Source organism: Pyxicephalus adspersus, chromosome 2, assembly GCF_032062135.1.
Source record: "Pyxicephalus adspersus chromosome 2, UCB_Pads_2.0, whole genome shotgun sequence".
Taxonomy (NCBI): Eukaryota; Metazoa; Chordata; class Amphibia; order Anura; family Pyxicephalidae; genus Pyxicephalus; species Pyxicephalus adspersus.
Window position 1 is genome coordinate 20,119,968 of NC_092859.1, and position 23,694 is coordinate 20,143,661.

At 38.2% G+C, this 23,694-nt stretch overlaps 1 protein-coding gene across 1 annotated transcript in view; it reads right to left on the reverse strand.

The window, feature by feature from the left end:
- The window catches only part of BMP1 (bone morphogenetic protein 1), a 58,218-nt gene that overhangs the window by 19,884 nt on the left and 14,640 nt on the right, over nt 1-23,694 (reverse strand). The window contains 9 exon segments of the mRNA XM_072399836.1: nt 67-230; nt 821-937; nt 1,029-1,131; nt 1,314-1,429; nt 10,299-10,423; nt 10,832-10,937; nt 11,606-11,784; nt 11,880-11,997; nt 12,161-12,316. Coding sequence (XP_072255937.1) covers nt 67-230; nt 821-937; nt 1,029-1,131; nt 1,314-1,429; nt 10,299-10,423; nt 10,832-10,937; nt 11,606-11,784; nt 11,880-11,997; nt 12,161-12,316 — 1,184 coding nt within the window.

The window sequence follows — 23,694 nt, forward strand, 5'->3', positions numbered from 1 at the left end:
AGGAAATCAGGAAACGGTAAAAAAGGAAAGCAAAAGAAAATAATCCAGGACTATTGCAGCCTTTACTCCCTACCTACTTCATACCTCAAAAGACTGGAAAGTAATTCCGATATTGAAGCCTTCAGACACCCGCAGTTTCCATACGCAGGACTTGTTTGGTCTGTAATCATCTGGGTAATTAGGGGATTGAATGTGACCATTGTCCTTCTTCATCTCTCCTCCACACAAAGCTGCAAGACAAAGATCGAGAGCTGGGGCCTAACTTGAAGTCTATTTAAATCTACACATATATATACAGTTGGACTATCCCTATCACATGGGTGACAATGCTGCCATTTCAGTTGAAATGAAAAAAATATGAAATCTACAAAAACAGTTACAAAGGAACTAGAAAACTTTTAAAACTGTTGAGCTTTATCTTCTTATGGCTCCTTTACACCCGCACCGCTCTATTCAGCTGCCACAAAGGAGTTTATTAAATTCTCTGTAAGCTCCAATATTCTAGTAGCTTTGTGCAAATCAAAAATTGCCAGGCCTATAGAAAAAGGAAGAGGGGTCACACTGTCCATAACCAAAAATACCAGATTATCTTTGCATCTTGCCACTGAATGGTAGTAAATATTAGTTCAGATGGGCGGTAAGGTTACCCGCAGCCACCCATAGGCAATGAATTAGGGTGCTAAGAAAGATGCTATAAAGGTTACAAGAAAGCTTTGGCAATGTTCAGTGTACATAATGCTTGTAAGACCAGCATTTACCAAAGGAAGCTTGTAAACTCTCAACTCCTTATTCCTGGATCACGTACCACTTGTTCACTTACCTTCATACACAGCATGGAACCCCTTCCCCACATAGTTGCTACTGCTTCGGAACTCAATCCACAAACGACTGTCACTGGATACAATCGGCTCAGGGAGCTTTTCGCCACAAAAACGGCCTGAAAAAGCAGCAGTGATTACAAAGTGTACAGTTCTATTTAGATCATTCTCAGAATAATACAGCAGCTATTACAGAACAAAGGAAAGTACCAATGAGAGGAGCTTTTTTCCAATGTCCATCTCTGACCTCGATGTAGTCATACCAGCAGAGACGGCTACGGTACACATCCAAAGAGGTGAAGTTCAGCATTATCTACAAAGAGGCGGTAATGAGATTTTAGCACATACAATGGCAAAGAAAACCAAGACGTGCTTTCAGAAGAGAAATATTTGCAGCTCATTACAGATAATAGTTAAGTTTCAGGTGACGTTTACATTAAGGAAAAAAAAAAAAATGTAATGGTATGTCAGAAAGTATCGGACCACCACACACACCTTCTCCCCTGGGGTGACAGACAGTCTCCATACACAGTGCACATAAGCCGAGTAACCATTCGGATATCCTGGAGATGAAAAATTGCCCTGACTATCCTGTAGAGTATCCCCGCAAGCTGTGGAGATACATCAGTCACAGTTATTACATAACATATATTACAGAGTATATTAACATTACAATCATTAGAATGCTATTAATTCAATACGTACACTCATCAAACGCTGGTTAGTTTTATTGAAAGTGTTTTGGTAGTAATTTTTGCCAATTTTTTTAAAGCAACACATCTATTAACTATTTGCTTAAAGCATTAAAAAGCCATTTTTATGGTTTTCGGCATTGTTGAATCTATGCATTTATTGTGCACTTCTGCCAACAAAAAAACAAATACATTCGGACATTTTTATTTTCCACTTTAAAATAGACCAAGATCTATGGTGTTTGTTTAAACATCTTTTCATCACTCATCAGGAATCTGGTATAGGTTATCAGGTTTTCTGAAACATTTTCCAAAAGAAAAGTAGTGAACAATTTATTTTCTCCACTTTTGGTGCTATTAATAGTACAAGTGCTTCCTCAGGTTATGACATTTTCATCAGCTTGTCATTTTCAACTAATATAGGCAAATAACTAACATTCACAATTGATTATGCCGTTTTCCTTTATCATGACAAAAAAAATGGATACAGGACTGCACTGACAACACTTTGGGCTCCAAAACTTGGAATCGGGACATTCCTTCAAACATTCCCTGGTGGGAATTTACTGCCCTTCAAACACATGCACCTAGAGGATGCCCACAAAGTATTGTTTCAGGGAATGTTCGATTCTTTATTTTAACAATAGAGACCTTGTAGTGTTTGGATGGTCAGATGGGCCCAGTAATGATACCGTCTGCGAGGTTCTTAGGCCCGTTTAGCCCGACGCTCCACCTCGCACCAAATTGACACCAAAGTACTTTTTGGCCATCTGTAAGGCTAATATTCTTCCCAATGACCGGATATGAAAGACATTCTACCTACTGACCACCACACTAATATACTGTGAGCTGTGCATATAGTATTTGTAGCAAGAGTTCCCTGGGGACCTGAAAGTTATTTCAAGGGTTCCCCCATGTTAAAAAGGTTGAGAAAGGCTCTACAGTGCTTATAAAGGTTCATGTCAACAGTTATCTTAAGGTGGGACACGTCAGCAACAACAGCCTCTCTGTACAACTTTCTCTTCCTAATAAGATATAAATGATAAAAATCCACCACCTACATAACTGCAGAAGCTGTTTGTTAGCTAGTGCGGTTTTAAAACTGGCAGAGCTTTCCATGCAAAGTTATTGGCAGCTTTTATTTTTGAAGGTAAAAAATGAAAAAGATAAAACAATCTGGAAGTTCTAGCAGGATCAGAGGTTTTTCCTGCAATAAGAAAACAGCAGACAAGGTGGCCGATAGTTCCCCTGACCACTTAATTACACATTCCCTGCGGTATTGCTCCCTGCCTCTTGCTCTGTATTCACCCCCCACCCTCCGGCGGAGTCTCTCGACTAATGGCCACGTCACAACCACGTGATCGCCAGATGTCACACAGATGTTCTGAGGTTATCTGTGAATACCAGAAGCAAAAATACTTGGTATAGGTTCTGAAGAAAGCTTTTAGCAGATTAGGGGTTAAAGAACCAAAGAAAAAAAATCCTTGCCTTTCCTTAGATCTAACATGTAGGTACTATACTCATCTGCCATCCTAAATCAACTGCTTGACCATTAAAATTACTTAGAGAGAACTCATATAAAGTCTACAGCAAAAGGAAAGTGAAGTTTCATGTTATCGATAAGAAAAAAAGTAATGGAACAAAAATAACTTTTTTCAATGCAAAGACAGGAGCAGTAACTTTTTTATTTTGGCACTAAGCAGAATTCGGGATCTACTGAAAACACAAAATTGGACACCGACTTATCTACCATGGTTAGTCAATTTTATTTATCTGCCAATTAACCAGATTATACATTATTAAATTGTATTTCATGTATTTACAAGGATGGAATTCAATAATTGGAACAGGTACACACTCAACCTATGCCGTCTCATTATCCTTATTCATTACCTCGATAATCCCAAGATTGGTTCGCGTAAGCCTTGTATGGATGCTAGATTTATGTGACGCACAAATGTTCATCTCAGGTGAAAATCTATCTTTGGTAAATGCCTCCAAATATCATTTAGCAATCTTCAGTGCAGATCACTAAAAGCCGGACTAGTTCCATGTTAAAAATTCAGAATCAAGCAAGGATTTAATGCAGAAAGGAACAGATGTCCTTTCTGCAATAAGCATTCTTACCTGCCTGATCGCCTTTCTACTGTTAAAATTTGAGGATACCTGGCACATCACTGCTACCCCAGTGGGTAAAGCAGACGCGAGCGTGTCATTTCATCCTGGCTCAGGCAATCGAGAGGCTTTAAGATCAGAACAAGGAAGAAGATTGAAACACCCACAACATAATGGGGACAGACGAGTATACACTGGGTTTAGTTCTGCTTTAATGACCACTATTGCCTACCATAGAAAAGAACTGAACTGTCTGTATAGCTTTTAGTTGTTTTATTGTCACCAAAAATTATCACTATCTATCGTATCCAGCAACTACAATAGAGTGTGTAAGCTCTAAACAAAATATTTGACTGTTTTGTTGGTCAAGCCTATGAGTTACCTGTGCTTCTACTGAACATGAAATGACATAAATTTATGCCAAAAACTATTCTGGGAAAAGCCACCTCATTGCCTTTGTTGTCTATAGGAACCGGACTACCGTACTTGGCAAGTTCTAAAGTGCCTACAACTTTTTTTCAACATTTTGTACACCGATTCACATCTGTCTCTAGGTTTCAAGGAACTTTCAGTCCAATATCTCTTTCACAGTTATACACAGTTTCTTTGAACAAATCTAATAACATACCAGTATGTGTTTGAGTTATGGGATGAATCCAGTGCACCTGAAAAAACATGCTCAAGAACACAGGGAGAATATTCAAACTCTGTGCTAACCAAGAAATACGTTATAGTGATCATGTACCTCGAATTAAACCCAATTAAAGAGGAGGAGGGTCAGCATCAAGATGCAGAGAGGACCTCCACCTATACAAAATACTTAAAAAAAAAGTTAAAGGATTGTTAAAGAACAATTTTTAGTTTTGCACTAAAGCATAGAATGGCTAGAACCCCTGTCAGTTTAGCTGTTCATGTCTACCCTGGGGAGGTTTATCCCCTCTACTTGAATTTATTTCTTACAGTTTAGAAAACAACCTTTCAATAGGAATACATGTTTTGGTGTCAACCTTTTGCTTTGCAGAGTTTTCCTATTGATTCAGATATCGGAGGATTCCATTTTTAACCCAGTTGTGTTCCTCAGTGGTCTCAGGAGTGGAGTTTTGATGTGGGCTGCAGCAGGGTCTAACGTGTGATTTTAAGTAGTGTAACAAGGAAATATAAACCATTATTCTGCTCATACTACCACACCTTCATGGCTAAGTGAGTAATTGGTGGTGAACACCCTGCTTAACAATTTTACAATTATACAGTGGTGTCTTCTGTTTGCAGGGCAACTTTTATCTGGTGCTAATCAAGGCAGTTCCAAATATCCATATATAAATAAATAATATATCTTTTGGTACTACTAAAAAAGAAAGCTAAACTATAAAAAAAAATAACAAATGAACAAAAAAAACAAAAACAAAAAAAAAAACAATTTTTATAATCTATAATCTGCTTTAAAAAATGTAACATTTCCAGATTACATAATGTCTCATCTGGACTTCACCCTGGGGGAAAAAACTATTCGCTGGTCAAAATATTTATAGCGGAGGAGTGACTATTATCAGTAAAATAAAACCAAATTTTAACATACTGTTAACTCCTTAAAATAAAAAAATATTGTATTGAAATATAAATTCAGGCTTCTTTATCCACTCTAATTCCAGTTACCCAAGAATTACTTTGAGCTCTCCGACTCCACAACCCTGTTAAGATTCTGCATGGATTTAGCCAATTTGGGACTCATTTATTAAGGAGTCTTTATTAACTGCTCTTTAGTCCATTGCCACCAGTCTAACACAGCAGGAGTTTGAATCTGACTGTGGCCCATGCCAGAGATTTTTTTTCCTCCAGTGCTTGGCTGCTGCCAATAATGCATGTTTTTCACACCTCTTTACAGAATCACAGGCAATATAATATGCTTCTTTTATGCTCTGCCAATTAAAGCTGTGCCTCTACCTGAACATCTGGAAATATGCACAAAAGGTTCAGAAATGTCAGTTTCTGGCAACCTCAGCTGATTATATAAGGAAAACACATAACACCGGTGTTGCCGATTTCAAATTATAAAGATATTAGATGTCTGTGCCTCATGCACAGATCCTTTGGGTTTAATGCTGGTTCTGTACATAAATTTGTAGTGGAGACTTTGGCAGCATGTACCGGATATTTTTTTAAATCAGTGACTCAAAGTGTTAAAAGTAGCAAGGTAACAAAGTATAGTCAGAGTATCAGCAATGGCAGGCCAACCATTTCTAGACACTTTAATAAATGAAAGAGGTGTTTATTCTTCCTGAGTATCCAAAGGGTAAAGACATTCTAGAAATCTTCTAGTCTGCTGGAAATTGTCTGTGCATTAAATCTGTCACCGGAGTTTTAATCAGATGATGCACAAAGACTTTTTACTGTACATAATTTTAAAAAAAATATTTCTTAAATAAAACCAATGCTTTGTGCAACAGCTTGCCTTCTCTACTCCCTGGATGCTTTGTACAATAGTGTAAATGAGCAAAAGCAGCCCTGCTTAAGCTATAGATGACCCAAGGATTCTTTACCAAAATTATTTTCCTTGGAAACACAGAGGACACCTGGATTTAGGGATCCTTCCCTGGGTCCCAGTGGTTAGGCAAAGTCTTCCAGTTCTCAGGAGATATAGTGCACACCCTACCACAGACTGCAAAGAATATAGCTGCAAGCTGTATAGACTAGAAAGTGATGCCAAAGGTTGGAGCCAAATCCAAAGTATGCAGAAAGTCCAAAAAGTGCAAGCTCAGTCTTCTCCAGCTCTCTACACAGGTAACAATGATGAAGTATTGACAGAAATGTGCTGTGGTGAAGGTGATGTGTAACAAAGGAACTACCACGAGCTTAAGTATGGCAGAGGTAGGTTGCAAAGTGAGAGGTACGTAAGAAAAGGTACATTCCTACAAAGGACCCCAGGTGGTCATTGATCACACACCAATGCCTCAACATGGAAGGTGTGTAAGTGATTAGATATCCTCCTATATCGCTCTTTCTTCTTCGAGAAGCAAAAGGAAAGCAAGTACAGCTTGTCATTCAAAAATCCGGCCATCGATAAACTGGTTCCTTCAGATTTCAGAGCGCATTTTCAAATTTACACTGTATTCTGGAGGCTCCGTTTAAGTTTTAATGGCGCTGTACCCCAGAATCCGCTGTTGGGTCTTGCTTTCATATGCTTTCCTGCTCATTTATTTGCTGCTGTATAGCCCCATTTTGAATTTAGCATCTATTTAAAGGACTGTACTGGTAGTCATTTTTGTTAAATATATAAAGCGTATGTAACCATAAAAAAACAGAGTTTTCGAAAATCTGGCACTCAGGTCCTGAGGTTGCCAGATTTTTTAATGTCAACCTGTATATGCTTCTGCAGGGGCTATGTGCTGCTATGGCCTGCATGACCAAGAAAAGGGGTTACATCGAAGAGGACCTAGGTCCAAGGCCAAATCATTTATGAATTACACAGCTTTTTAATAAATCTTAGAACCATTATGCACTTTCCATAGGCCAGTGAACTCGTGCCTCCACTATATTACCACAACCTATATAGTTTAGGCATCACTGGCTATTTCTTAGGTGAACTGTTCACCTCACTCCTGAGACTTGTTCAGCCTTCTGGTAGATCTTAAAATACTTTATATTTTACGCAGTTGTAAGCATTTTTCCAGTTTTCCCACTATATAAAATGACTACTAAAAAATTTGTTTTGAAACAGGACAAACAATAGAGCTTCAGCAAAGAATTATGAGACAAAGTCAGCATATGTGAGTGCACATCTGGTTTGCATTGTAGTATCACAAAAAAAAAAAAAAAAAGTGGTTCTGTAAGATTCGCACAGCTGGATACAACCTGTTAGCGCTCAGGCAAGGATAGGGCAGAGTTAATATAGCAGCGGGCAACATTCCTCTCGGAAATGAGGAGGTTACAGACAAAGCTCTGTGCTTGGTGTAACACCGTACTGACATTTCTACACACAGCTGATGACCACGGCAAACAAATGCTTCCTCCTGTTGTCAGGGGAACTGGGAAAGGTTCACTTACACGAGGATGGTGAAAGGGAGACAAGATGTACAGCTCTTCAATTGATGAGTGTGAGAAAGAAAAAGAAAGATTGGAGCTGGTAATTGAGAAAAGAAAGGCCAAGGACAAGACTTCGTTCACACAGCATTCCCTGCACATCTCAGAGCCAAGAACATACCCCCCTTCGAAAAGCTTGGCACAAACAGAACTTTACAGTATAGACTAGAGTTTCCTAATCAAGGTTCTGTGGAATACTATGGTTCCACCAGAGCTTGCTAGATGTTCCTTGACCAACTTGACACCAATGATCTTTTTGGCTATATGTAAGGGTAACATCCTTCCAGCCGGCCAGCAAGGAAAAAGGCATTCTTCCCAATGATCACCAAGCTAATATACAATGAGCTATGGATAGAATAAAAAAAACAGGTTGTCTGAAGACCTGGGAGATATTTAAAGAGTTCCCCATCCACATAGCTCCAATACATGACCAAGCATTTAAACACAACTACACAGACAAAGACAAATACAATTAACATATGTAGCTTTGTGCACAATGCATTCACTATACAGAGACGGTACTCCTAGCATTCCCTATAGCAGTCATTCACACCTAGGGGTCATCTAGAGTTTGCTGGAGTTTCTTGGCAAAGTGACCAGCATGACACCAGAGATCTAGTTAGTTGTCTGTAAGGATAGTATTCTTCCAAACTGACCACCAATGTAAGGGGTAATAGTTCCCCCATGATTACTGATGAACTGCTTTTTGTTCGGACTTCCAAAAATGATTTCAAAGCTTCCACTGGGGCAAGGTGGTTGAGAGAAGTCTAAAGGTAGTGTACATAGCATGGTTTGTACACCAAAATATTCCTTTATACAATGTTCCTCAAATACCAAAGGTGCCCTATTCCTATATATATGATAATATAAAAGAAACATGAAAGTATTGCTTGTGCACAGACACCACATGTATAGCTTTGCACTACCGGTATTCAAATGCAGCCAAGAAAGCATTACTGAAAGATATAAATACCAATAGACCCTGTACATGTAATTTTATTACACATTTCAGCCAAAACATTAAAAGAACTAAATCGGTAAATTGCCTCAAACTGATGATCTTGTTATTATGGCACCTATCAATGAGCCAGATTTTGATGGCTAGATGATTGGGCCATCTGCATGATGAAATGTTCCCTAGTACCTACCATAAGTATTCCATGGAAGGACAACTGATAAACCTTCATCAAGATCATTGGCCCCCAAGACCCATTGATGCAGATCATTGGCCCCCAAGACCCATTGATGCAGATCCTTAGCCCATCTGATACTATACCATGAAAGAGTCAAGAAAGAAAGCAGACTGGTGGAAGCAGTGTGCCCCAAGGTATCTGCTTCCAACACCACAATACCTTGTGGTGTTTGAAGCATACAGGTGAAAGATATTTTATATAGCAAAAATTTAAGCCAGGTAGTTTTAATCTTTTGGCTGATCAATGCATTAGGATAAAGAAAATGAACAATAGTTGTGTACAGACAGAGCCTACTTCTGCACATCCCTTAATTTCTGTAGACACAGAACACAGAGAACTTTTTGCACAATTAGAACCCAGTACACAAACCATTCTCTTCAGACCAACAAACCCCTTTACACAGTGCATTATCTGCATACCAATAGAACCCAGCACACACACAACATTCCATTTACATTGGGCCTGATTTTTTTAAAGCTCTTAAAGGCTGGAGAGGATACACTTTATTAGTAAAGCTGGGTGATCCATAAAACCTGTAATGGATTTCCTAAGTTATTTGCTAGCAAATGCTTTTAATCCCGAACCAGATCCATTCCAGGTTGCTGAATCACTCAGCTTCAGCTTCACTGAAATGCTGAAAGTATAGCTTTGGAGAAATTTATTAAATCAGGCCCAGTGACAGAGCTCAGTCCATAGAACATTAACTGTTCTCATAGAACACAACACACACAGCATTCTGTATACACTGATCACAGTGCACAGCGTAGTCTGAAATAAATGTAAACAGACAAAGATAACACATGACACCCCCTCTCAACAATTCATCATATTGATTACAGTTTTACACAACGACTTTGTAAGCACATTCCTATACCTCCTTAAAACTCAGCATTAATATTAATCCTTGTGTAGAGCGAGAACGCAGTAGTCAAATCAATTCCTACACATCAACAAACTACAACATTACTTGTACGATAATACAATCAACTATGTGTATACACACCACATCTCGTGTATGGCAAACTGAAGGGAACAGTATGCGGTGATCTCCCCAGCCCCTTTTAGCCGGGTGCACCAACTGGAAGTTTTTGGGTGGTTACTGAAGAGTGGGGTCACAATACAGTGGCTGCCACCCACATGGCCTAAAAAATGCCTGTGTTGAACACAGAGTATAGATTAAAGCTCAAAGTACACACTGTTTCCAAAATATAATCACCTCAATGAACGAACACCATTTTTTTTTTACAAGAGAAAAAAAAAAAAAACGAACATGAGTCAGCCCCATTAGATTTTCATATTAAACTTAGAAAATGCAGCATATAATTTAAATAATTAAAGCTTAATACATACAACCTAAGATCAGCATAGCTAGTTAATAATCTATACATGGCAAATTACATTACCTGCGCACTGATAAAGCTTCCTGGCCTGTGCAATATCCCCAACACTAAGCCTTGTTCTCTGTCCTATTGATGGTTTAACTCCATTTACTTCATATTTAGGTAGAATTGTGTCAAGGAAAATCCCTCTGTAAAAAAACAAAAAAAACAAAGAACACATAAAAAATTAGCAATACGACCCCAGGCCACTGATATCCTTATTAAAAATTTGACCTTCAAGTATTCTGTCAAGAAATGTGAAGAAAATCAGTTACTTTCCAAGGAATTGCTAACTCACTGTTATTTTTAGAGCAGCAACACTTAGTGTAGGCGACAGGATCGTCAGCAACATTTTACTTCTATGGGCTGATCCGCAAATAGCTAATCTAGTCTATTAAAGGCAGCAATTCTAGTGATTAAATCTCTGCAAAACACTGTGAAATGCTGAAATCAGCGATTAGCCCGTGAAAGAGGCCTAAAGGGGACTATCATCAATCAAGTTTAAACACAGCAATAATAATGACACTATGGTGTAGGAACTCCAAAAATTCCCTTACCTGGAGAAAGTATTTTTGGCATAGTGCATTATGCTATCAAAATCATAGGTCTCTCCCAAGGACTCCACCTCTTCTGGCTCCATCTTCAGGAAATTATACTCCTGTCCTGAGGAAATAACAGTCAATCAGATAAAAACACAGGGCTCCTCTGGAATTCTGAACTGCCAATAGGAAGTAACCATGTATTTGGACACACCCCTAGGGAACCTTTTTCGTACATTTGCTCAATATTTTAATTTTACTTGTGCTTATATTTTATAAATCTATTGTCAAAATACATTTTTAAAGTCTGATCTCTCTAGGCAAATGTTATTATACAGACTGTCAGGATATACAGTAGTTTTGATGGCTTAGGGCAGCTAGACATACATTTTTTAAATAAAACCAGCCATGACTAAAATTATGCATAAGTAAGAAAATTGATTTTTATATACTTTAGTTGTGCAAATTTACTTAGGAAAAGTTTTATTTAAAGTGTCCGCCTAGTTAAAACAATTTTTTGTGCGGGGAAGGATCAGATCCTCTGTTGTGTTTACTTTTATTTTTTACTTACTTACCAATCCGCCCCCATTCGTTTAAAAAATGTGTAACCACAAGTGTATCCATTTTTCTTTTACGTTCAACATGACTACTAGTGCAGCTTTTAATAAAAACAAGTGACGCTGACCACATAATGTTATTACTGTCAGAACTGGAGCTGTCTTTTTATTTTACTTGCCAAAACCAGCTACCAAAGCCCACAAAAAAAGCCCCGGGGACCATCTTCCTAAGTACCCGGTTGGATGTTATCTCGGATGATGGTGACGTGATGATCTCGGTCAGGCCTTGTATGTTCATGCCAGAAACCGATGACGTGACCCAGCTCATGAACCACAATTCCAAACTTATCACAGTTTTTCCCAATAGAAATGGCTTGAGGTCCTCCTCCACGGCGCCCTACGTAGGAACAGCATCTGCATGAAAAGAGAAAAGTTAGTAGTCACAGAAGAGTAACTTTCTGAAATAACATTTAAAACCACAATACATTGCACGCTACGTGCTACATTACCCGCAAGGCCTGTATGTGAAGACGATGTAACTGTCCTCATCGGTTCGCTCTAGAAACGTGACACAAGTGTGCTTCTCCCAGTGGCGCATTGCTTGCCGAAATATTGCCTTCTGACTGCCTGTTACATGTGACATGGTAAAGTTATATAAAGAGCAGAGGAAGTTACATGGAATAAAAAAGAGGCAAAAAACGACCATTGCAAGAGATTGCCTAAACAGTAGAAAAGGCAGAAACAGATAAAAAAGTCAGTTGCAAAATGAAGGCTTTGACCATTGACAGACCTGTGAAATTTCCACTGACAACGTAAGGAATGATCCCATTTGGCCACACACGCTCTGGTCTAGAAGTTGCAGCTCGCCTGCCACGGGAGACTCTTCTGTCTGTACGTGCACGGCGACCCATCCTTCGTGAAGTGCCATTCCTAGCAGAGTGGGATACTGGGGAACAGAAAGATAAATTGCTTATACACATTCTCTACATGTGTAAAAAAAAAAAAAAAAAAAAAAAAAAAAAAAAAAAAAAAAAATAGAAGACGACAAGGAAAGATCGTATAAAGATTGCACTGAATAATCATAAGCATGCCTCCTCATTTTCCAAACAATGACACATGTACTTTTAACATATCAACATTACGGGGCTCCAAGGTGCATTATATTAAAAAGGTTCACACAGTGATGTCATTTATACTTCTTAAATATACAAGGAGAAATAATTAACAGGATGAGATCTTAGATCTCGATCGCTCTTGCTACTCTTCAGGAAGGTAAAAAAGTAAACAATTACAAAGGCCAACAAATGCAATGAGATCCGAAGACTCATTTCAAGGGTTCCACCACAAAAACAACATGGTAAACCCATGGGTGTTACAACCTACTGGGACAGTTTTTCTGCAGAATTTCAGAATAATAATTAGATTCTAAAACGGTTTTATCAACGGAAAACGTTTTATCAATCTTTTAATCCATAAGGAACCCTTGAAAAAAAATTCAGGGCTCAGGGAGCCATTATTAAACAAATGTTTTGGGGGTGTCAAAGGGTACAAATTGATGCCCGTCGGTGGCTGGAACAACACCTAAAAACATTATTAGAGTCATGCAGCCGACATTGCCAAGTGGTGTTGGTCTTAGAACTTTGCAGGAATCATCAAAACAAAGATCAAATCAGCCATTGTTTGAGGAACTCCTAATAACTTCTGGGGAACCCAGGTTGAGAATGGACTGCTTTATAAAGTGTAGATTGATTTTTTTTTGATATGGAAACACAAATACTTTTTCCAAGGTTCAGGCACTTTTTTCAGCTTTACTTGCTAAAACAGTTACCAGCACGTTCACAAAAAAAAAAAAAATTCAAAATTCAAATGAATAAAACTAGCATTTATGCCCTTGCTAAAGACCATGAAAAGAATTTTGTATGTCACGTGTTCATGAGTTGGGCCACGCCGCCATGAATGTTGCCAAACACAAGTCTGGCAGCGGCAGGACGGATGGGAAGATGCTGTCACTTTGTTTTGCTGCTGAGTAAGCAAACAGTGAGGGAGGCTCTATGTTTCTATGTTTGTGTACATGCTTGTCATTCCACAATGACCCTGCTTATCAGGACAAGATTTCCAGGTTCAGAACACTCTGTTCAGGACATTTCCTATGGAATTATCGCTGATCTGCCTTTTCACCTACACAGGACCAAACTGTAGAGTATTGTTGACAGATCTAGCTGAATATTTTTGCCAGTTTCTGTTTTGAAGTCATACTGTCCTTTCTGAGAACAATCACATTATCAGGAACCCTGAAAAAGCAGAAATTGTTTTCAGGGTTCCTGCACGTACACTGGTATGGGTGCCAGATTTGATTCCCATGATAGACAACGAATGGAGCTTGTATGTTTTCTTGGGATTACATGGCTTACTTCTTTTGGTGCTCTAGTCCATCCCTATCTTAAAACACTTCTATGTACTGTATTGACTGTGGTTGGATCAGTCAACTAATAGTATGAATCTTGCCATCTTAGTTTCAAAATATAAATTTGGTGAATTCATGAAGATTGGTTCCAGTTTAGTGTTTTCAGATGACTTACTTCTGCTAAGCCAAAGGGAAGTGAAAGATCGCTAAATAGGGATAAGGTTAGAAGAAGGTACCTGGGTGACCCAGCAAATCTAGAATGGCTTTCTTACAAATCCTTTGATATAAGTTGGCAAATGTGTTCAATCCTGGACCAAAGCCATTCCAAGTTTGCTGGATCCCACAGGTTCTACCATGATAGTTCATCTCATTCGGTTCTTGGAGAGCTTTAATAAATCAGGCCAATCAGGCAATTTTTATTTAGTGTGATTTGTTTAATTTGTTTTTACTTTTTAAACCACAGAAAAACTCAAGGAGGGATTAACTAAATAGGTTGAAGTGGAAACTGCGTTAAGAGGTTGGGTAGGACAATATCATTACACATGGTAACAAAGACTGAAGTTTGGCAAGCTACCAACTAACAGGAGTACATCCTTTGCTCCTTTAGACAGAGGCAGTGAAAGTGGCATGGGTATTTTCCCGATAGCCTAATAAAGGTTTCCATTAGACCACTTCAGGGCATATTCAAGGAAACAGACATTCAGAAATAATGTGCCAGACCCATCAAAAAAATTCCTGAGAACAATTATAACTCTTTGAACAAAAGAGGTCAAAGTCCTTGTGGCTTGGAATGAAAAGCGCCCCAGCAGACAAACTCAACTGACTGATGCAAAAATAAAAGCCACACAGGAAGAAGAAACTATAGTATTTCCAATACAATCCAGTAAAATTCTAAAAATACCTTCACAAACTAACTTCAGTCTTGACAATATAACAAACTGCAAGGTTAAAAGATTAAAATAAAGTTTATGTAGAGCCACATATTTGGCATTGGTAAAATACAAGTTGGTTGATTTTCTGCTCTCTGTATCATGTTTGGGAAAATTCCCTTCACTTCCTATACCCAGGGAGAATAGGAACCCCAACAAGGATACATACATAACATACATACAGACTACATTAATGTTTTTTGGTCAAATAAGATTTGCCAAAAAGATCTTTGGTGCCATTTAAACTGTCCTGAAATGCAACAATTTCTCAAGGAACCCCTAGCAATCACTGAAGGTACCCCAGGGTTCCATGAAACCCTGGTTGAGAAACACTGATCGGGATGTTTCTTTAGTAGATGCCTTCATAGTCAAAAGGTAACAATGTAGGATATATTGGTACCATGCCAGTGTCAATATACAGCACCTGTGGCAGAAAAAGCGGGTTTATAATAAATTGTTGCACTGATGCGAGTTTACCATAAACGCGGACTGCAATTTACATTGACAGAAGCCAAAGAACAAATATTGAAGTGTTGTGTTAGCTTCCCCCTTTCTAAAATTAAACTGGTTTCCTTGTCTTCCCAAATTATTTCAGTGAAAGGGAACAGAGGTTGCCTTGCATGATGGCCAAGAAAATATATTCTATTTTTTATAAATCTTATTTGAAAGATAAAGCAATCAGAAACATCAGCAATCTAAATAGATCATATAATGAAATGTAGGTTGTTTTCAATGAAAACCACAAGACAAAATGAGTTGAACTGTGAACCTAAAGCTTGATCCAGCCTTTACTGCATCCCAAGCCTCTTCATTGACCACACTAGTGATATGTGGCTTCACTAACCAATACTGACTCATCACATGCTTGATCTAAATCACTCAGGTTTGTAAGAGATTTTCTTTATTGGACGTGGAAAACTTAAAAATAATTAGAAAACATGGGACAATGTTGTACTTGTGAACTTTCTGTATTACTCCAGAAGGTGGTCAATCTGTGACGCGTATGAATAGAGATGCCTTTTCCAGTGCCACCTGTGCAAGAAGGGATTTTCCTTCCACTTATTAGGGGTTTCCCATATATTTACCAGACATGGTGTGGGGATTCTCAATAGGTCACAGGCAAAAAACAGTAAATCTAACCATGTCCTCCCTTATCGGAAAAAAAAAATAAAAAAAAAAGATTTAAATGAATTGAAGTGGGTAGGTTCTTTACCATTTCCAAAATTATGCTTTTTTAAAAATTATGCTTTTTTATCAGCCTGGCCATCAACAATTATAGCCTTGGTGGGATTATAGATATCTGTTTCCTCTCTTGTTGGCGCCACTTGAGGAAATCATGCCCTCCTACAGTGCTGATTCAGGATACAAATTTCTATCCGTCAGCACTATCTCCTTTCTAAGTCTTCTCTATTATAAACACACTTAGGGATAATTCCTTGTGGCAGGAATCCCCCCCTCCTTCCTTTTATGAGCCTGGCCCGTCTCATTTTAGGCTTCAATTATATATACTGCAAAAATATACACACTACATATAGCTGGTAAATGCCTATGGAGTAAAAAAACTTCAGAGAGAACCAAATCTGGGTTTCCAGGGTAGTACTGAAAATCTTTGAATTGGAATTTGTGAGTGCAATAAGAACATATAGTCCGAAGTCATGCTATGTGATGGCTTCTGAACACATATAGATCCGAGAATCAGAAGAGAATTGTCTTCAGATACAATAACTAAATCTTTACCTCCTTTCATTATCTTCTTTTTACTTTACTACAAAATGAAAGGGGCCTTATATAGAACTGGTTGCAAAGGACAATAGCGTATTCTTTGCATTTGGAGGAAAAGAGGTTTAACCTTAGCATACAGAAAGAATTCTTCACAGGGTGAAAACGCTGAATGGACTTGGTCAGACGCTTGCTCTGAACAGATCAATAGATTGATTTAAAGAAAAGTTGGATGTATTCCTAAATGCAAAAGGTTAGACCTTTTACTTCATATGGTGGACAACGATGTGTTTTTTTTTTTTTTTTTTTTTATAAAATGACAGATTTCCTAAAACAGGATTAAAAAAAAAAAAAATGCAGTATATCACCATGCTTAAAGTATCAGAATAAATGTCAGGTCTTGTGGGCAGGGTCCTTTTTTTCTCCTGTGTTATCGTTTGTATCTGTCATTTACAACCCCTAATTAACGTACAGCACTGCGTAATACGGTATGTTGGTGCTATACAAATACGATTTATTAATACCATGTTGCAATAGATCCTGTCAGAAATGTTCCAATAAACAAGCCTAGTAAATCATGGATATTGTTTTCCTAAAACTTTCATATGTCAGTTCAAAAATGTAATAAAATCTTTTCTGCATCAATCAGCTTGATAAAAAACACTGCAACGTTGCATTACTCTAAAACACATTTTCTAAGTATGAGGACATATTCGCTGAAAGCCAAAACTACAAAGAATTGTGCTTGAAAACGCAAAGCAACACGAGTTCCCACCAAACATATATCTGTGCTGGTGTGGTGTTTTTGACTCAAAGTTACTTGGCTAGAACACAAATGCTAAGTCTTTCCAAAGCTTAGACTTGTGCTCCCCCAAATCACTATGGTAGGGACATTAGATTGTGAGCTCCTTTGGAGGGACAGCTAGTGACAAGATTATGGACTTTGTAAAGTGCTGTGTAATATGTTCGTGCTACATAAATACAGTGTAAAAATATTAAACTTTATGAAAGATTACGGACCCCAAAAGTGAGGCATAGCAGGCAGGAAGGCAACTTTCTAGGTATCATGCTTCAAGTATAGAGAATGGCACTGGCGAGTTGTTTTTGAAGGTGAATGTTCCGAGGCTTTATCCTTCTAGAACAATTTGGTTAGCCCCCCCACATAAGGTTATGCATATTTGGTGTCAGGATGTATGCACACATACTTGTTTCAAGCTAAAAATGGCCCGTTTAAACAAGGCAGTAATTGCAGCCCCTATATCTACACAGATCCCTGTAAAAAACAATAATGTATTTATTGCAGCTAGTGTACCTAAATTCGGGTGGCTTTTCTGGGCAGCACAGTTGGCTCTCTGGCTAGCACTCCTGCTTTTGTAGCGCTAGGTCCCAGGTTTCTATCCCAGCCAGAACACTATGTATCTGCATGGAATTTGTATGTTCTCCCTGTGTTTTGTGTGGGTTTCCTCGGGGTATTCTGGTTTCCTCCCACATTCCAAAAACATGCAGTTAGGTTAAGTGGCTTTCCCTCAAAAATTGGTCTTAGACTGTATTAATGACACATGACTATGGTAGGGACATTAGATTGTAAGCTCCTTTGCGGGACAGCTAGTGACATGATTATGGACTTTGTAAAGTGCTGTGTAATATGTTGGCACTATATAAATACTGGCTAATAATAATAGTAATAATCAGCCTTTTGTAATTCTCTGTACTAGGAGAGTGGCAGCACTGGGTACTAACTGCGCACTAGGCTAACAAAAAAACAAAACAAAAAAAACATGCGGATAGGGAAAAAGAAGAGGGCGAACAGAAAGAGGACATGGCCAATCTGTGACTGTTCCTTCACTGTCCTATGTACGGGCTGTTGGTGGGGGGATGACAACACTATATTTCCAACCGTAGCAGAAACAAGTGGTGTCACCTAGCTGGCGGTGTTATTTAGCAAACCAATATATACACAAATGCAAATTTTTGGCAGATAAAACATCTCCTAAACACAGATTATTAATAATAAACAGTATTTATATAGCACCGACATATCATGCAGCACTCTTCAATAAATAGGGGTTTGCAAATGGCAGACAGATACAGACAATGACAAAGGAGGAGAAGCCCGAAAGAGCCTACAAGAGGTGTTTTTTCAAGATATTTAAAGGTTTGGATTTCAGCTTTATTGGCCTAAAGCTCCCCTAGGCCTCAGAACTATCCGATACTACTAGATGCCAACTATGCATGGCTGCCTGCAGATAAACGAAAACACTTTATTCTGTAAATGTCATTCCAGACTTCCAAGAAAACATTTTGGCAATATTACTTATACATTCCAAAGAAATTATGCAATTTATGCTAGAAAACAGGAAGACAGAACATAGAAGTGTTCATTCTTGGCCAAATTTTATAACTTCTGTAGTTCATTACTTTGGATATGGTAACCAAGAAGGAAGAAAAAAAAAGTTCTTTTATTTTTGGTAACTATAAAATATCTCCATCCCCTCCATTTTATTCTTTACAGCGTCTTGAAATAACTGGGTGAGGGCAACACAAGTGAAAGGCCTGGGGATTAAATACTAAGCACTCTGTCTTGAGGCCCAGTACAAACGCAGGAACTGAACCTCACATAATTCTCGCTCAGGTTGCCGAGCAACCATGCAGAATCCATCATGCACTCCTTTGCAGTTTACACCAGAAGCAGTGTTGTAAGGGACTAAGCAAACAGTTGTCCCTCCTTTGTGTGCGTTAGTCATACCCGGGGTTTAATGGCCTAGCCATATTAATGGCACCCACACACAATGCGGAATACCAGACAATATCTGCCGAACGGTCTTCAAATAAGGCTGAGCACACATGACGCAGGATCTTACAATGCTCTACTCTTAGGTTGGATCGTACACAATTGAGGGCTTTATACAAACTGAATGGAAAAATCAACTTAACGGATTTAAGGAACGTCACAGTCTTTAGATTAAACAATGAAATAACAACACATACTTCATAAAAACACAAGTTCATAATATTGGAAACAGACATTTGTTTCAAATTGGAATACTGAATGGAGAAGAGAAAAAGGAGCAAAAAAGAAGGGGAAAAGAAAAGGGAGCGAAGAAAGGAAGATAAAAGAATACATGAGATCAAATGCAGATATATAAAACATATGCAGGTCTTATCCACCTCTTACACAGTTACTGGACAGTGAAGGAGAATTTTAGTATTTCCACAGACAGCATTACAAACAAAATTACAACTAATAGTCTTTTCTCTAGCCCATTTTAACCAAGTGCACCACCCGCTTGTTTTTGGGTACTTACTAAAATGTTGGCTCACAATACAGGGGCCACAACCAGCCTACCGCTTCTTCCCATCCTGCTTAAAAAAAATTCTGGGCCTAATACTGTAATAACGAATTAATGAATACAAAGTCAATGGACTTGTATTTTTATATAACTGCCTGGAGTTCAACTTTATCCCACACAAGTGATATGGAAATTAAGCAGTTACTAAGGTTTCATCTGTGATGTACACAGAGCTCCCTTTAGAGACACAAACACCAAATAAATATTTAAGCCTACATTAGCAAGGGATGAAATTGTGGTTGTAAAATTACTTTTTTTTTTTTTTTTTAAAAGACTACATACATGTTCTTTATTCTGTTTTCACATAGTAACTGCCAATAACACACTATCAGTCCTAGGACGACAATACTTACTCATCATTTTTTCTCAGGTCAACAAAAACAAGATAGGGATATTTTGGAACCCTGTACCTCTCATGTGGTCCATAACACAACGTGGTTCTCAAAAAATATTAATAACAGTCAGCAAAGGCAAAGATAATGGGAAGGTATCAGCCAACATGATTTCCGGTAAGGTCAACATGTATTTCTTTGAACATAAACCAATATTATAAAAGTTAATTGTTAGGGTTTACATACACTTTAAGAGATTTAGTTTGCAGAGGACTTTCCAAAGCCACGCAAATGAATCCAACACCAATACAGTAGATGGGGTTCATTACTGCCTACTTTGCCCCAGGTTTATTGGATTATTGGAAAATTTGAAAGTTGCTTTAGTACTCTAGTTTTGTTTCATGTATTTAATATACACTTATATTTATAAAGACATATTTTAATAATATTACTCAAGCTTGCTAGCAACCAAAATATGTGAATTGGAATGAGTTAAAGCGCTCTAGAGCTCTCTCTACAGTAGTGTTTCTCAACTAGGCGTCCAAGGAACCCTACGTTTTCCCCAGAGGTTTTTAGGGCTTCCTTGAGCTTTTTGTGTGTCTCACGCCAATTTTACTGACACCAATGACCTTTTGGTGTAAGGCTGGCATTCTTCCCACTGATTAACAATGTAAGCGGCACTCTACTTACTGGCCACCATATGTACTGTGAATTTAATAATTATATAGCAGGGGCTCCCTGAAGACCTGAAAGGTATTGCATGGTGTAAAAGCTCATCCGCAAGGGTTTTTGGAGGTTAAATAAATGTTAACAATAATGATGGTGTACATCTAATTCTGCTTTATAAGGGTAGGTCCATTCGCACTATGTTGAAAAGAAAATGGCATAAACACCAAGCTATCCCAAGCTCCTATAGGAAAAATCTTTTGACAATTTTAACACCACTTTTCTCCATGTTAATACTGAGACTGGGCAGTGAGAAAGTTCATAAACTCTGTTTCCTATCATACACAGTAGTAAATATTTATTTTTTTCCTGGTCCCTATGTTCGTCTACAGCTGAAAGTGGAATGTCTACAGTGAGGCAGAGACTGATTTACTATAACATTTCAGCTGGATTTGTGATTCCCCCAAACACCCTGCTGTTCAAAAGTAGTACTGGACAAATAGATAAATACACATGCTCGGGTGCATTCTAAAAAAGAAAAACAAGTACAAGTACGTCAGCCAACACAAACTTGTTTTTATTATTTTGTGCAAAGGCGTCAGAACGTCTTCTTTTTTTTGTTTTTGTAAACCTTTCTGGTATTACTGAGAAAATTGATCCACATGTCCTACTCTGGTGACACCAGAAGAAAAATTATGTAAGTGTAGGTATCACTAGAGAAAAAAAAAAAAAATACATAAATTAAAAACCTGAACAATTTCCTATTTCATAATTGGTTATGGAATGTCTCTTTCATATGGACAAATATTGCAACAGAAGCACATTGGTTTAAAAGGGTAGCCTTTTAAATAAATGTTCTTCTGGTGCAGTATTTGTCCATATGAAGGAGACAATGGGGCAGATTTATGAAAGCTCTCCAAGGCTGGAGAAGATACATGCTTATCAGTGAAAGCTGGGTGATCTAACAAACATGGAATGCAAATGTTTTCAATCCTGATGGCTTCAGATCCATTCCAGGTTTGCTGGATCGCTCAGCTTCACTAAAGAAAGTGTAACTTCACCAGCCTTGGAGAGCTTTTCGCAAATCAGGCCCATTCTATACCTTACTGTCCAAGTGACAACCTGATATCAAGGCGAGAAGGAATTGTAAATATCCCCAACCTAGGAACAGTCAGTATAAAATCTTGACAGATGTCCATCCTTCCTACCCTTTGTTTTGGATAGAGACGAGAACGACAAACTTCATTCTCTTCATTGTTATAGCCTCCTATTGTCTTTTTCCCCATTGAGGAGATTTCCCTTTACTTTCTGTTTCAAAGATACAGTAAGAAAAAGGAAGAAATCCTCTCCAAGCAGTAACAGAATAAATGCCCCTTAAGGAATACCACTTAAGACAACTTTCTGTTCATGAGACAATGGCCACCAAGACAAAATAAAAAAAAAATCTGATTCCCTCTTGTGGAGACACAGGCAACAAAAAAGATGACAGGCGTTTTAATCACTTCCTCTACATCCAACACTAAACTAAAAGTTTCGGATAGACACCAAAATGGAACATAGATTGCACTCTAAGGGTCACTTCCCCCCATATAACCTTTAGTAAATGTTTCTTTGAAGAAAATAGTTAGAAATATACTTAGCTTACCCCTATCATCCATTAGTGCCTCCCAAGTCTCACCGCCCTCATGAAAACATTTCTATGGGATACACAGCAGCCAAAAACTAGCATGGCTCTAGGAATGGACCGCTGTACCTTTTTTGTGAGATTTTACTACCTCTGAGCTCAACAGGAAAGTTCCCAGAAGGACAGTCATATCTTGCCTAGAGATGCCAGTATAATTAACTTTTTTCCTCTAAGGTACACTTTTTTCTATTTTTTTGGCTTTTATGCTGAACCGCTGCTTTTTGTGTGCTGCACAGCAATCGATAACCCTAAACAAGTATGAAGATTAGGAACATCAAAGGTCAGAAATCCAGAGTTGTATACTTGTTCTAGTTTAGGCACAAAAAGTATTGACGCAAAAGAATGATCACGATAGTCAAGCATTTAAAAACTTTTGAAAGAAGAGATCAAAAAGTAAAGCCTACTTATGTTTTATAGTTTCACCAGCACAATAACCATGTTACATTTTCAAAAGGAAAAAAACACCCAAACAGTACCACCTACATGTTATGTTGTAGCATTCATACCCTGCCTTATAGGTTCAGCTTTTCCCATCTATCTCCTGGGTAAGTTACTAGACATGTGCCCATCTGCTGCTTCCAGCTCCTACCTGCTATATAATTACAGTAAGCTGCTGTATGTTTTATTTTAAGCTTTCATACTTTGTGGCACTTGCGGCTATGTTTAGGAAGATGTGCTTTGTGAACATGTGTACCTGGGTGTGGTGTGTGCCAAGAACTCAAAAGTTTATTTTAAAAACTATTTTAAACTTTAAATAGTTAAGAATATAAAGTAAATCTGAATATACATGAAGGAAAATGGGAGGAATGTACATGACAGAAGTGAAGAGTTGTCGGGGTCAGGGGAAACAGGAGTGGAAAAAGCCAACCATAAAACGCAGGAATGCGGTTTAAGCAGAGATTGAGTGGGGTGAGATGCAGATAGAGGCCGAGTGTGGGATTAACATTTCAGAAATTGCACATTTCTATTCAGCTAGCCTGCAGCAGGCAGTAAATAAACATATAGAAGGCTGAAAGAAAGCCTTGTATGAAATCTAGACTGCCATTAAAGCATTATACTACAGTGACCGGTCACGAGGTACACATAGCTAGATGCATGGTCACTTATCCTATAATAAAAAGTGTACCTGTCACCAACACACAGAAATGGCATTTTTGAGGCTTTTATGGAAAAGCTCACAAAAAAACATAGCAAACTTTTCACTAGCAAATAATGGTATTTTACAACCATCCATTTATCA